Genomic DNA, 13,444 nt, shown 5'->3' on the forward strand with positions numbered 1-13,444 from the left:
GCAGCAGGTTTTCTTGTCATCTGCGCCTCTCGCTCTCCCTCTCTCCCTCTCCCACTCTCCCTCTCTCTTGTCAGTGTTGCTCCTGGCGAAAGGCTGATACTTGATATTCAGAGGATAGCAGCTTTTGTCTCAGAGATTTAATCAGTGGCTCTGCTCCCACTGCAGAGGAGAGAGGGAGGGAGGGAGGGTGGTGGTGGTGGTGGGGTGGCAGGAGAGAGGGAAGGAAAGAGAGATGGAGGCAGAGACTGTTTATGTGTAATGACACAATAACAAAGCCTGCCTGTAAAACACAATCTGCAAACTGTGCTTTTGAAGGGGATTTTCGGTCCTGGATTAGTGTCAGGCAGAGGGATACGGAAAAGGAGATGAGAGAAAAAGAGTCAGGTTGATGTGATAGACAGGGGAGGTGATTTTGTGTATGTGCGTGCGTCGGTCCGTCTGCAGTGGGGGTTTAAATGTGTGATTGTGCGTCTATGTGTGTTTGTGCAAATTCATGAGTTTTGACACTGTTTTGTATTTATTTGCCCGCACAAGTGAGCAGCCGTGTGGGCTCAGCCACATTGTGTTCACAGTTGTAAGCAAAAGGGGATTAAAGTTGAATAATGTAAGTTAAATATTTGGCTGCAGGACGGCCAAGTGTTCCTCGCGAGGGTTTATGTTGTCGGCTGGTTGATAATGGCTGGCACGGTGACTCTGTGAGGCTGATAATGGACGGCTACCGTGCTGGTTAATGCACCCATCATCTAAAAGCCTCTCCATTTACTTCTAGTTCCAACTGAAAGGACTCGGGGAGCAATGTTGTCTTTAAAGGCCTCAAAGAGCTCTTAAATTTAAATGACATTCCTTTTCATCAATGAGTTGTAAAGGGATCCTAGTTGTCGAACACAGGTGTGTGTGTGTCTGTGTGTCTGTGTGTGTGTAGTGTTTGCAAATGTGTGTCACAGGGAGGGAGAAAGAATTGGCAAAGAAAAGTGATTTTTTTTGTGTGCTAATTTTGTTTTGGAGCTTTTCACTGCCACTTCAGCCTCAGCAGAGCAATGCCTCGCTGAAACTGTCCTTTTGCAGCACAACCTTCTCAGTTGGTATTTTCTTGTGTGAAAATATAAAACTTGCTTTGTTTAGTTTTCTTTTGGTATCTCAGTGCTTAAAGATGTCGTCCTCCTTTCTACTTCATATAGTGAGAGTCAATAGGGGCTGCATGAGAGCCAGTGAGCATGGCTAAATAGAAATATTGTTCCGGGGAAGTGAGATGTGAAAGGAAAAGTGTCAGGAGATGTGTGTGTGCGTGCGTGTGCTCGAACATGATGTGTAGGTGTGACAGTATGCGTTCATGTGTATGTGTTTAAGCATGTGTGTACGGGTGGGTGTGCTTTGCTATTGTAACCCCGCTGATTGGATTGTGTTTGACAGATATGGAGTCTGGAGAGCGGCTGGCCTCCCCTGCGCCCACCCTGTCTGCTGCTCGCACCTCCTCCCCTGCGGCCTCTTCCTCCTCTTCTTCCTCTTCGCCATCCCCGGCTCCCCACTCTAAGAGCAGCCTGGCCCCGAGCCCCTCAGCACTGGGATCCACCCTCAGCACCTCTGGTAAGAAAACAGTTTCTCCCTCTGTTGATCTTCTGTCTCTCAAAAACCATGTTTACAGAGGGGGGAAAATACCAACACACACACAAACAACAGTTTCCCCGTAACCATAAAAACAGGACAAATATGGTCACCCTTCTATCTCCATGTCATTCAGAATCCTTTATTTCTTTACCATGAGAAATGAGTTTCCTCCAGTATTAATTATATAGTTATTTTACAGCCTGTGTGAATACACCTCTCTCCCAGCTACAAGGATTTTTTTTTTCCTGACAGCTTGGGTTGCAATTGAAAAGCTGCTGCATTAATGAATCCCAAACAATTAGGGGGCTCTTTTGTGTGAGAAACACACACATGCTTCGCCATGTCTCCTGACAACCTTCAGCTCTCTGGCTCCAGCTGCCTCAGAGTCAGGCTCAGCACGACACTCTGCATGTATGTTTGTGTGTGTGCATGCGTGTGTGAGGGAGAGAGAGAGAGAGAGAGAGAGAAAGAGAGAGAAAGAGAGGGACAGAGAAAGAGAGAGAGCGCCTCTGCCTGCATGATTTAACATTTGTCAGCCACTCAGTGTCTAGTCAGCCCTGTCCAGCATCCAGCCTCTTTTCTATGTATTGGTCAAAGCCATTAGGCAAAGAGGTGTGTGTGTGTGTGTGTGTGTGTGTGTGTGTGTGTGTGTGTGTGTGTGTGTGTGTGTGTGTGTGTGTGTGTGTGTGTGTGTGTGTGTGTGTGTGTGTGTGTGTGTGTGTGTGTGTGTGTGCTTGTATCTCTTTGTGTTGTTCAGATATCCCTTGTGAGAGCAAGTGAATCATTTGCTCATACTCTCCTTCTCCTCATCTCTTAATGTCTTGCTGTTTTTTGTTGACCCCCACACACACACACACACCAAGATTGTACTGAGTAGGGAATAGCATATCCAGCTTCCTCTGTGATTGTTGTGTTTTTTTCTTCTTTACGAGAAGAGGAAAAGCAGAAGAGAGCAAAATAAAGCCCCTTGTTTTGTCCTCCATCTCCTCAGTGTTGCCCCAAAGAAGATGCCATTAGGAGCATCTCCTCCTTATGCATTATACATCCCTCTTATCCCTCTGTGCCATTACGTGTGCTCAGATTTTCTAGATAAGCGATTTTTGGATTGAGCGTCAAATGAAATGCTGAGAGGCAGGCGGTTAGCTCTGAACTTCTGCTGCGCTTTGTGGGAATCAAGCAAGCCATTTTTTCCCCATTTCATACAATGCCTTGTTTAGTGTGCAGACTGTAACTCAAACATATTTACAAATGTATAAAAATAAGCCATAAGATTTAGAGCCACCTTCTTTCTGCTTTAAATGATTCAAGTATCATAATTAAAAGGAAAAACATTGTCAATAAGATAAATAATATTGTGTCAAGTGTATTCTGTAAGTAGGTAACATCAGTAATTGCATATTGTGTAGATAGTGTCATCACAGACTGTGCAGACATTGATTCAAGGTCCTTTGCAAGTGTGCCAGCAACACTTTAGAAAAAAATCTGAAGAACACAAAAAATGAGCATAGACTGTCACAGTGTGTGTGTCTGTGTGTGTGTGCGCGGACAGCCCTGTGTGCGTGCGCGTGCATGCGTATGTCATTGATGAGGATATCACTTGGAGAATAAAAGCTGATCGGAGCTTGTAGCACTCTCTCCTTCTGGGATCAACTCACGGATGCAATTAACTTAAATCTGTCTGTGGAAATTTGATTGACTGCAACAAACAACAAATTAATCCCCCTTCGGCAGCATCCAAACATGAAAAAAGCAGGCGGTGCAGTTTGTCAGAGTGGAGAGAAGGATTGAAACAGAATGAGAAAGAGGGCGAGGGAGCGAGAGAGAGACAGAGACGCAGAGTGAGGAAGAGAGAGTAGGTAATCCTAGGTATGTCTCAACCGTGCCTCTTTTCTCGCCTCAAATTTTTAGATTTAATTATTCCCCTTCTGGAAGCCTGCATTAATATTGAAAAGGCATTTGCAGATGTCACTTTGTGTTGCCTAGAAAGGCAAGGGGTGCGAGGGGGAGAGGTGGGCACCCCAGGCATGAGTGAATGCTGTGGCTGGCCTTTCTGGGGGTTGCATTGCAGTCGTTTATCTTCGTATCCACTAGCTGACTCTGGCGATGCGGGCTCTACATATTCAGCATATTCTAATGACATTCAAAAGGCAGATTTTGCTGTCTTGTGGTAGTCAGGGGCCTTGAAACCAACACAAAGAGCTGCTGGCACGACGTTAAGGTTTTGTTTCTTGCCGCATAACCACAAACAGTCTGATTCTCACAGGAAAATATTCCGTGAGATGCATCTGCAGAATCATGTACATTTAGAGTCTTCTTCAGTGTTTTGGTGTTGGGCAGACATAACTGGCCCTGCTGCGTAAAGTCACTCTCTGGATAATTAGATCCTGCACTGCATTAGTTCAGAAAACACTGCTCCGGTGTCAGTCTGCTTTACATTTCCGTGGTGTGTGCAAGTGTATAGTAGTTTGACATTTTCATCTGCATTGTGCACAACACTTTCCTTTTCTTCAGTCATCACTTTTTTGCATGTGTATTACCTGGCTTATGCGGAGGCATCAAGCAGGCTTGCGCTCCTCTGGAATAGAAATTGAATTTGCATGAAATATGCTCACACCAAATTGCATCTGACTCTGGGAGGAGGTAATACGTGGCAGTCGCCCCTGCCAGAAATGATTGTGCTCAGGAAAACGCTAGACGATGATGATGTTGATGAAGTATTCTTCTGTGCTGAAATTGAATGCCAAAAGGGTAGAAGGAGGTTAGCTTTTTACACCTTATACACACACTACCTTTTTCCTCACGGAGAATATTCAGACTTTGTCACCGTGCAGTGTTTTCTGACACTGAAGAAATATTAATACACAAATACCTCCATGCTAAAGTTGGACTATGAGAAAATGCTCTGTAATTTAAATGGGTTTTTTTCTGTATAGACACAAGCATCAGTCTGAAGTAACAGTCAGTCTGTTAGAAGCTGCACAGCTGCCTCTTAAAATTAGGTGCAGCTTGCACTCAGTAAAAGTTAAATCTGAAGTTAATTCTTACACAAACAGACGACAGTCGTTCTCCATTTAATTCGAATGTCAGGTGGATAAGAAGCGACACTTTCAAAAGCTGTTCAAATCTACTTTTTTACACCCTGTCGATTCTTACATCAAGAGCTCAGAGAGGTAATTTGAGAACATTGATCTCAGTCTGCACAAATAAACATACAGCAAACTAACAGGAGGGCAATGAATTGTGCTAAAGGTTCAATAAACAACTGTCATAGCAGCTGAGCACTGATGTCAACACTGCACTTCATGGAAGAAAGGAATTTTAACACATATTCGAATAATAACATTAAGTCAGAAGTGAGTATTTTTTGGCAGTTGGAGATCAAAGGAAAATTCATGGAATTTATCCTTTAATCCTTTGAAGTAGGAAACAGTGATTTGAAAGGACACTGCCATTAAATAGACGACTAACAATCGTCAGCAGGGAGTTCTACGCATTTGGTGGAAACGCAAAGGCTGAAACTTCATAATTTCTGCTCCTACAGGACAATATCTCGCGAGTTTGTGTTTTCAAAAACCAAATTAGTCAAGAGGTGAGAATATATACTTGTCAGCATTGGGAAGTGTAGGTGCTGTACACAATTTTTTATTTGAAAACATTTGAACACTTTTCTTCTTTATATATCTCAGGCCGTCTGTTTGGAGTAGCAGGAGAGCAGCCCTTTATTGGCTCCGCATTGTCAAGTGCCTTCCCTCTGGTCAACCACCCAGCCTTCGGAGCCCTCTACACTGCCGGAGCAGGCAGGCCTGAGTTTGGAGGCCTCGGCTCCCTGGGATTGTCAGCTGCTCTGGCTACACACCCCCAACTAGGAGCCCTTTCTGGTAAGACGGGGGAAGTTTGAGTTTTGGGCAGCAATTGGCTAAATGAGAATGGGCCATCATCTCTTTCCTCTCCTCTCCTCTCCTCTCCTCACCTCTCCTCTCCTCTCCTCTCCTCTCCTCTACTCTCCTCTCCCTCACAGAGTGGTGGCGAGCTGCTGAAGCCCATAATAGGGGAGCTGCTGCCTTTCTCCCCTCCTTCATCGGCTTCCCTCCATTCTTCACCCCTCACATCCAGCCCAACCACAGCATCAGTCCTGTTCAGATCAGGATGCCTGGCAAGAATAGCCAGACCCCACCTAAAGGTAACGAACCATCCAGACGACCTTTTCGTTGATACTCTGTTACATTACACACTGCTTATTGTACTAAAGTCTAATACAGATCAGAAGTAGAGGGTATTTCTATTTGTTTTGAATGATAACAACATCAACATCAAAGGCACTATCATATATGTCATATGTGTTGAACAATTTGAAGTAATACATGACATTTCTAAGAAGTAATGGCACTTAAAAATAAACAACCTAATTTATATTTCTACCACCATCTCCATCTGTGTCTAACTCTTCCAAAACCTAAACCCACTTTGTGCTGTGATGAGATTTCTCCCTTTCAAGACAGATTTAATGACTTTCAGTCCTCACTTAGCGATTCCGTCAACCTCTCCCTCCCTCCTCTTTTTTGCACTCTTTTAATTTCACAGTATCTTTTAATTTATCTTTTATTATGTAAACCACTCGTGTTGAGCTTGTGCCTGGTGCAGCTGGCATGTTTGATGAGATACACGTATAAATCAATATTTTTATTCGCCATATTCCATTCTGCAGTTAGTTTCAGATATTTCATTATCCTGCGCAGCAGACTTCTCAGAAAAGATGGATCAGATCAGTAATACAGTAGATCTGTTTTGTGCTTCTAGGGGTGAATGGGGCAGTGAATGGCAGCGGTGTCTTTCCTCCCACCACACAATCAGGGAGCTTTTCCGTGAGTCCAGCTCCTGTTCAGGCATCGACCAAGTCGACCAAATATTCAAACCTCTCTAACAGTCACCGTAGCAGCCCCCACAACAATCCAGCAGGGTTGGTTGAGAAGCCGATCCAGAAATCGAAAGAGAAGGTCAGTACTGAGATTTGGTTTACTCCTCAGTATGAAAAATAACATGAAAAATGCATTATGTGTGATACAGTGAAACTGAATTTAGTTTTTTCTCAACTCAGAAGCCACGGAAGAAGCCGGCCGACACCTCTGTGGCGAGCAACAGCGAATCAGGCACATCATCAGACAGCTCAAGTGATGGGTCCCTCAGTAGTGATCTGGAGGACCTCGCAGAAGATGATGAAGACGATGATGATGACGATGAGGATGACGAAGAAGAGGATAAACAGAGTGAATTATCAGACTCTGAGAAGCGGACAAAGAAGAAAACAAAGGTAAAGAGAAAAATAGATAAACTGGAATAATGAACACTCACAGAGGTCTGTTTTTGTGCAAGTGCATAGCAGGAAGCCTGCATGCACTCAGCCACTCCTGCGACAGTGCACTTGACTTCACTGCACTTTAATTCGCTGAAACAGTGTCCAAAATGTTGAGTGAATTATAATAAATTATCATACCATGGGCCAGTTCTTTGTTCTAACAGTTTCTTTATTTCCTCCCCAGGTTTCGATACCAAGCACTGGAAATGCAAAGAAGAAGGCCCCCTCCAATCCCCCAACCCTTGTGCCCTTACCCTGCTCTGTCTCCCCCCCTGCCTTGTCCCAATCCTCGCCACTGGCTCTGCACAGCTCCAGGCCCTGGACAGACAGTCCGCAGCAGCACTTCAGTGTGATCCAGTCCACCGGCCTGGCTGCCAACTCGAAGCCACTGGCACTCCTCACCCAGCCCCGTAGGGAGACTTCACCCTCTTCCTCACCCATAGCTCTCACCACGTCTCCGAAGACGCACTCCAGCACCGCCTCTCCCAAACCTCCCAGACTGCTGCCCTCCTCCTCCCCCCAGCACGTGCCCCTCTCCCTTTGCTCCTCCCCAAAGCCTCTGTCCGTCCCCTCGCCACCCCACTCGACGCTCACGCTGTCTACCTCCCCAAAATCTTTTGGCCTGACCTCATCTGTAAGAAGCTCCAAGAAGTCATCACTGAAGCCACATCAGCACGCTCCTGCTGGCGCTGCCAAATCCAACAAAAGGAAACAGCTTGAAGCTTCACTCGCGCAGATCAATGAGTTCAGGCTCAAACAGGTAAGACAACGTGATAACAGCAGTTGAATAAGGCCTCTTTTTTATTACCAGGGACATATGCATATGTACAATGTGCAGTGTGAGAGATAAGCAAGAGAAATATAGCTGAAGTCATCTTTCATGAACTAAGTTACTCCCAATAAACTGACAGTCATGAATTTATCCACCGGAGCCGAGTGTGCAGTTAGATTATAGTTGTATTCCTCTCTTTTGTTAATCACTACTACAAAACAGCCAGCTCTTCGAATCTGGTGGCCATTGACTACATTTACCATATTTAACACAAGATCCAAATGCTCAGAGACAGGCACAGACCTACTACTCTACATACTCAATTAGAAATCAATATATAATCATTACTATTGCTGGATCTCATTCACAAGAAGCTGGGATTCTGTATCCCGTTCTAAAAGGCCTCTTTGAAACTGTAACATGGCTTTAGGCAAACTCCGACAACCACAGTCGGACATCAGAGAGCGTCTTTGTTTCGTACAGTTGATTTATGAGGCAGCACTCATTTGAGTAAACTTGTAGGGCATGGGGATTGGACACAGAAACAGCAACTAGGCATCTAAGACATTCCTGAGCTAATCTTGGGGGAGGAAAGCGTTTGGAATTAGTTAATGTCATTGTCAACTGTAGTTAATGGCTACAATTGTGCAAATGGGTAATTAATTAAGTGTACTGAACATTAAAAGTGTAGAAAAGAGGCACGGTGCAGCCGTTTGTTTTTAACATCCTCCTGCAGCCTCGTAGTAAGTGGTGAAATCCTGACACAACACAGTGTGGTATCTTCACAGTTAAGTTTGCAGAGCTTTCATATCACGTCTCACTCCTGTGGATTTAAGTGTCAATAAACCTTCTCAACAAGTAGTTTAACTTTAAGGCTGCAACTGGCCAAATATGTGGCATCTGAAAACGGCTTCTTAGTGGTAATGTAACATTAATTAGAGGGCTAACGTTAGTGGACATTCTGCACAGGAGGCGTTATATGAGAAGGTGGTTGTCGCTGACATCACTTGTCAATCAACAACACTACAGTATACCACATTGGTTTTTAGCTGAAAAAACTGTGGTTATGATCTATATGTTATCGTGGTTTTCTATGTGTTTTAAAGTGATTTACAGTTGTTCTCCTGCTGCAAACTCTCGCCTGTTGATAAAAATGCAGTTAGTTTCATTGCCATTCTGAAGCCGACGTGGGCTCTGCATACATGCTGCTGTATTATTTATGACTCTGGGAAATTCCGATGAAATGCAATAACAAGTGGCATTTTTATTTGTTTTGACTACACAAATTCCATTTCTTCAGTTGAAATATGAACGGTAGCAGTGTAATCAATAAGCTAAACCTATTGAGATCAGCTTATTCTGTGAAAATCACTTCCCCTTTTTTGTTTTACCAGTGTAGAGAAGTTTCCAACGAGCTAAATTCCCCTTGTGGTTTCAGCACTGTTACTGTATTTCATGGTCTGTGAAATTGATTTGTTTCACTTCATATCACATCCAGTTGAAAGTGCAGCATTAAAGTCAAACCTGCTTTTGGTTAAACACGGACTGAACCAAACTAGTCAGCAGTGTAAAAAACAGAACATGCCCGGCCACATGATGATGATAATGATAATGAAGCTTTTCAGATGTGCTCACAAGTAATTACAATTTTTGAGACATACTCAGTATTTCTTTTTGTAAACTTGGCCGAGTACAATGCCTTTGGTTATTGCATTTGTGTTCTTTTTGTTTCTCAGAAAGGGGCTTAGACACAGTTAACTGTACCAGTGTTTGGCATTGTAGTTTTGTCACCTGCTCAAACAATCAACAGTGATGCGAACTGACAGCTAGAGCAACTCCACTTTGTCCCATTTCTTTTCTAATTTTTTTCCCTAACCTTTCTTTGTTCCTCCCATTCTGGTTTTCCCTCTCTCTCCCTCCCCCTGACTCTCTGCCTGTCCTTGTTCTTTCCCTCTCTCCTCCTTGTCCTATTCCCAGACTCTCATGTCCCAAGGGCAGACATTCCCAGCTGAGCTAAAGAAGCAGCAGCAGGGGCCAAACAAGTCTCCCAAGAGGACGTCTCTGTCTTCATCGCCATTGCCACCTGCTCCGCTTCCTCCACCCCAGAACAATCACTCCAACCTCTTCCTCTCGAGTGCCCTGCTGGGGCTCCCTGAGCCCCACCACCCCAATGGAGTCATCCAAAGCACCACTCAGGACGCACCTTTGGCCCTCATCAGCAAACCTCGCAAAGACACTGCCTCGAAAGGCAAGTCCCCTCAGTGCGACTCCGATGCTGGGTCAATGCCTGTCAATCTGAGCACAGGGTCGAGCAGGACCCAAGGAACCACCCAGGCTGGGCCCCCGTCACAGCCCCCCACTACCTCACCCCATGCCACAGGCCATGGATCTAGGAAGAACAAGTCCCCAAAGGGTAAGGGACAGACACCAGGGCTGGGACAGGGACCGGCACAAGCAGACCCTTTAGCTGCCTGGAAGGGCTTCTCTCAGAACCACCTGGTACAATCGCTTGTAGATCTGTTTCGTGGAGGAGAGGCCGGGATCGGGATTCCTGGAGTCAGTATCCCTGGAGTTGGAATTCCAGGAGTGGGGATCCCTGGGACGTTTAACCCCACAGCTGGTCTCCCAGCTAACAAGGAATCAGATGACTCGGATGATGATGATGAGGATGATGACCTTGAGGAGGAGGAGGATGAAGAGGACTCGGATGATAGTCTGTCAGGTTTGTACCTTCTATGTTTAAAAGTTAACGCAACTTTCTCAATTGAATAATTTGGTCACAATAAAACATTAACATTTCTCGATGGGAAAATTAATAATTTGGTCAGTAACATGTCCAAAATTGGTGATCACATTGAAATTCGTTAGTTTGTCCGACTAACAGAAGAAAACCTGAAATATTCAGAGCAGCAAATCATTTCAAACAACTCATCAATTAATTGACCAGTTGTTTCAGCTGGAATTAACAACCCTTTGAAACGCAGTCGCACAATAAAATCATTCATTTAATCACATAATACATTTATTATGACGATTTGATAGCTCATTAACTTGTGAGCTGTCCTGGTTTTGTTATTTCAGAGTCCGACAGCAACTCAGACAGCGACGTCTCTGGGAAGAAAGTGAAGGAGTTAAAGCTGCTGCCATCTGGATCGTCTAAAAAGGAGATGACTCCCCGCCGGCTAACCAAAGGCCCAGAACTACTGAACACCTCAACCAATCACACCGCCACCAGCTGCTCCCCTCTCAACCTGCAGGTCATCAAGACTCCCACCATTGTCACCAGCTCCAGTGCCTTGGCCTATCACAGCTCTCCAGGCTCATCATCCTATAGCTTAGCCTCCCCATTAGGTAATGTGTTCAAAATGATTTCACGTAGAAAGCGTATAAGTGCAGGGGTGAAAGGTGGTTTTAAGATCTACCGGAAAAGCCAAAGAGGTGTGGTGTGCGGCCTAGAAGTTGTATGAATTGATAAAATCTGATAATTACCTCTGCCCTGCCATGAGGTAATGTTTTTAGCAGGATTACGCAAAAATTCCATGGAATTTTGTGGTGGGGCGAGGCATGACTCAAAGGAGATCCCATTACATTCTGGTGCCAATGCAGATCAGGGGGTGATTCCCTTGTACTTGCAAGATAGGGCGTTTTTTCATACTTTTAGTTTTCTTTGCAATTTGGTACTGATGCAAATAAGAATAAAGATCTAGTTAGTTTAAATGTGGTTTCATAAGGACAGTGTTGGACCCGAGCAGAGGTATGTGTTCTACCCGAGTGCGATTCTGATTATGAAGAATGTTTGTTATTTTTAGGGAAGCAGGAAGAAGGCAATGTGTTGTCATGGACTAGCTGGAGCGCGGAGGTCCTGTAGAGGCACGCCTAAGAGGCCTGACGACTTGTTTGGCATAGTAACAAGTTTAATTTCTTCACAAAAAATACCCTGATTTATAACTTGCTAGGAAGGTTCTGAATAAATGCTCCAGTCTTTTCCCTAATGTAGGTAAAATTATTCTCTCTTATTCTTTTCTAAATGGACACCGTTATTTAGACAATACCACATGATTTATTTTTACCGCTGTGTTTCTACAGATCTGCTTTCCGCATTTTAGTTTTATCATTTCAATATGGCAGCACAGGAAACTGCATATTGAACTTACAAGATGCAGGTCAAGGCAGTTTATATTTTTTAAAAGTGCATGTATGAATATAAGTCTCAAAACCTGGCAGGTATGATTGTAGGTGTAAGGGGCTTTGACTGCTGCTACTGTATTTGTGAGGTTTCTAGCCAAAGTCTGTGCTGTCAAATTGATGGTTGAACTCTGTCTCTCCACAGGTTTAGGGAAAAGGAAGAGGGTGATGGATGAGAAGGAGTTGATGATACCTCTGGAGCTGGGGTATGTACAAGGAGTGGAGAGAAGGAAAGCGGTTCACTTCAGAACGTGTTGAAGTGTTTGTCCCTTTCCAGATCGCGTCCACAAAAATGCATGATGCATACTGTTTGTCTGAACAGCTGTGTTGTTGTTTTTTTCCTCCTTAAAAAAAATCCAGGTGGCGAAGAGAAACAAGAATCACAACAGTGGCTGGGCGGCCGCAGGCTGAGGTGGCCTACTATGCCCCGTGTAGCAAGAAACTAAGGCAATACCCAGATGTAATGAAGGTACCTCGGCCGCAGCGCTGCGATTTAGTCTACGTCCGCGATACAGAAGCAAATGTGTTGTGACAAACAGATGAGCAGTTGCGTTTGTGACAGTGGGAATCATTGTGGGTGGTGTGGTTTATGATTTCTTAGGGAAGGGTCTTTTTCACTGCTCGTCCACATTGCTCAAACACATGCTTGTGTATCAGGATTTGTTGTGTGCTAATCTCTGCTATCGCTCCAGCCTGCACTCCACCCCAACCCCCGCCCCACCCCCACCCCCACCCTGCTTTCTATGACCCTAATAGTGCGAGATAATATTGTTAGATTCACTTCTTGTGCTGCTTCTTTTCATCCCCTTCCCCTAACCCCCCCTCCCAAAAAGTGTTGGGATGCACAGCTTTGGCCTTATTCATACACTATGTCATAGTCTATAATCTTCTTTATTCAATTCACGAAAAGCTCAACCACACTGACTGTCAAAACTGTCTTTTGAGTGTACAAGTGTGAACAAAAAAATTAAGTATTCTCAGTAACACTCGCTCCCTGCTAGTCAGTCAGTAGGCAGTAAAAAGCCTCGCAATGCCACTGATAAATAAGAAAGGGCCTGAATTGTGCACCCCAAGGTCAGAACCGTTTTTCTCTCCTGAGAGCTCTTGCTCTTTTTTTGTCCCCCCAGCTTTTATAATGATTAGTAGCACTGCAGAGATGCACACTGTAACCTTAGACCCCCAATCGAGTGTCTCCCACTTGCTTTTCAATGTCGCTAATTTCACACATTTTTTTTCTGCCTAAACCAACGCCATTATTATTTTCTCTTTTGTAGTATCTATCCAGAAATGGAATAAGTGGCATCACGCGTGATAATTTTAGCTTCAGTGCAAAGATAAGGGTTGGTGACTTCTATGAAGCCAGAGAAGGACCCCAGGTGACTGCTTTTCATCTCCTCTTTCTTTCTCTCTCTCTCTTTCCCTGATCCCTGTTCATCTTTTCATCTAGTGGCAGGCAAAAGCTTAATGCAGCAGTCACTTTCAGGGCATGGATAGGAATCAACCACAGCCCTCAGTAGTCCTAGTTCATA

General features: G+C 44.5%; 1 protein-coding gene across 19 annotated transcripts in view; it reads left to right on the forward strand.

Annotated features, from left to right (window-relative positions):
- Window positions 1-13,444, forward strand: part of baz2ba (bromodomain adjacent to zinc finger domain, 2Ba) — a 66,677-nt gene that overhangs the window by 37,120 nt on the left and 16,113 nt on the right. For 14 of the 19 annotated variants that reach the window (XM_035169496.2, XM_035170410.2, XM_035169650.2 and 11 more), the window contains 11 exons: window positions 1,411-1,584; window positions 5,292-5,483; window positions 5,624-5,785; window positions 6,403-6,599; window positions 6,701-6,913; window positions 7,143-7,718; window positions 9,708-10,452; window positions 10,812-11,081; window positions 12,061-12,121; window positions 12,276-12,384; window positions 13,190-13,291. In XM_035169496.2, coding sequence (XP_035025387.2) covers window positions 1,413-1,584; window positions 5,292-5,483; window positions 5,624-5,785; window positions 6,403-6,599; window positions 6,701-6,913; window positions 7,143-7,718; window positions 9,708-10,452; window positions 10,812-11,081; window positions 12,061-12,121; window positions 12,276-12,384; window positions 13,190-13,291 — 2,799 coding nt within the window. In that variant the 5' untranslated portion in view covers window positions 1,411-1,412. The remainder of the gene's footprint in view (window positions 1-1,410; window positions 1,585-5,291; window positions 5,484-5,623; window positions 5,786-6,402; window positions 6,600-6,700; window positions 6,914-7,142; window positions 7,719-9,707; window positions 10,453-10,811; window positions 11,082-12,060; window positions 12,122-12,275; window positions 12,385-13,189; window positions 13,292-13,444) is intronic. The other 5 variants (XM_035170324.2, XM_035170749.2, XM_035170832.2 and 2 more) reach the window with 1 other exon arrangement.

The sequence above is a fragment of the Hippoglossus stenolepis genome, chromosome 1 (assembly GCF_022539355.2).
Source record: "Hippoglossus stenolepis isolate QCI-W04-F060 chromosome 1, HSTE1.2, whole genome shotgun sequence".
NCBI lineage: Eukaryota > Metazoa > Chordata > Actinopteri > Pleuronectiformes > Pleuronectidae > Hippoglossus > Hippoglossus stenolepis.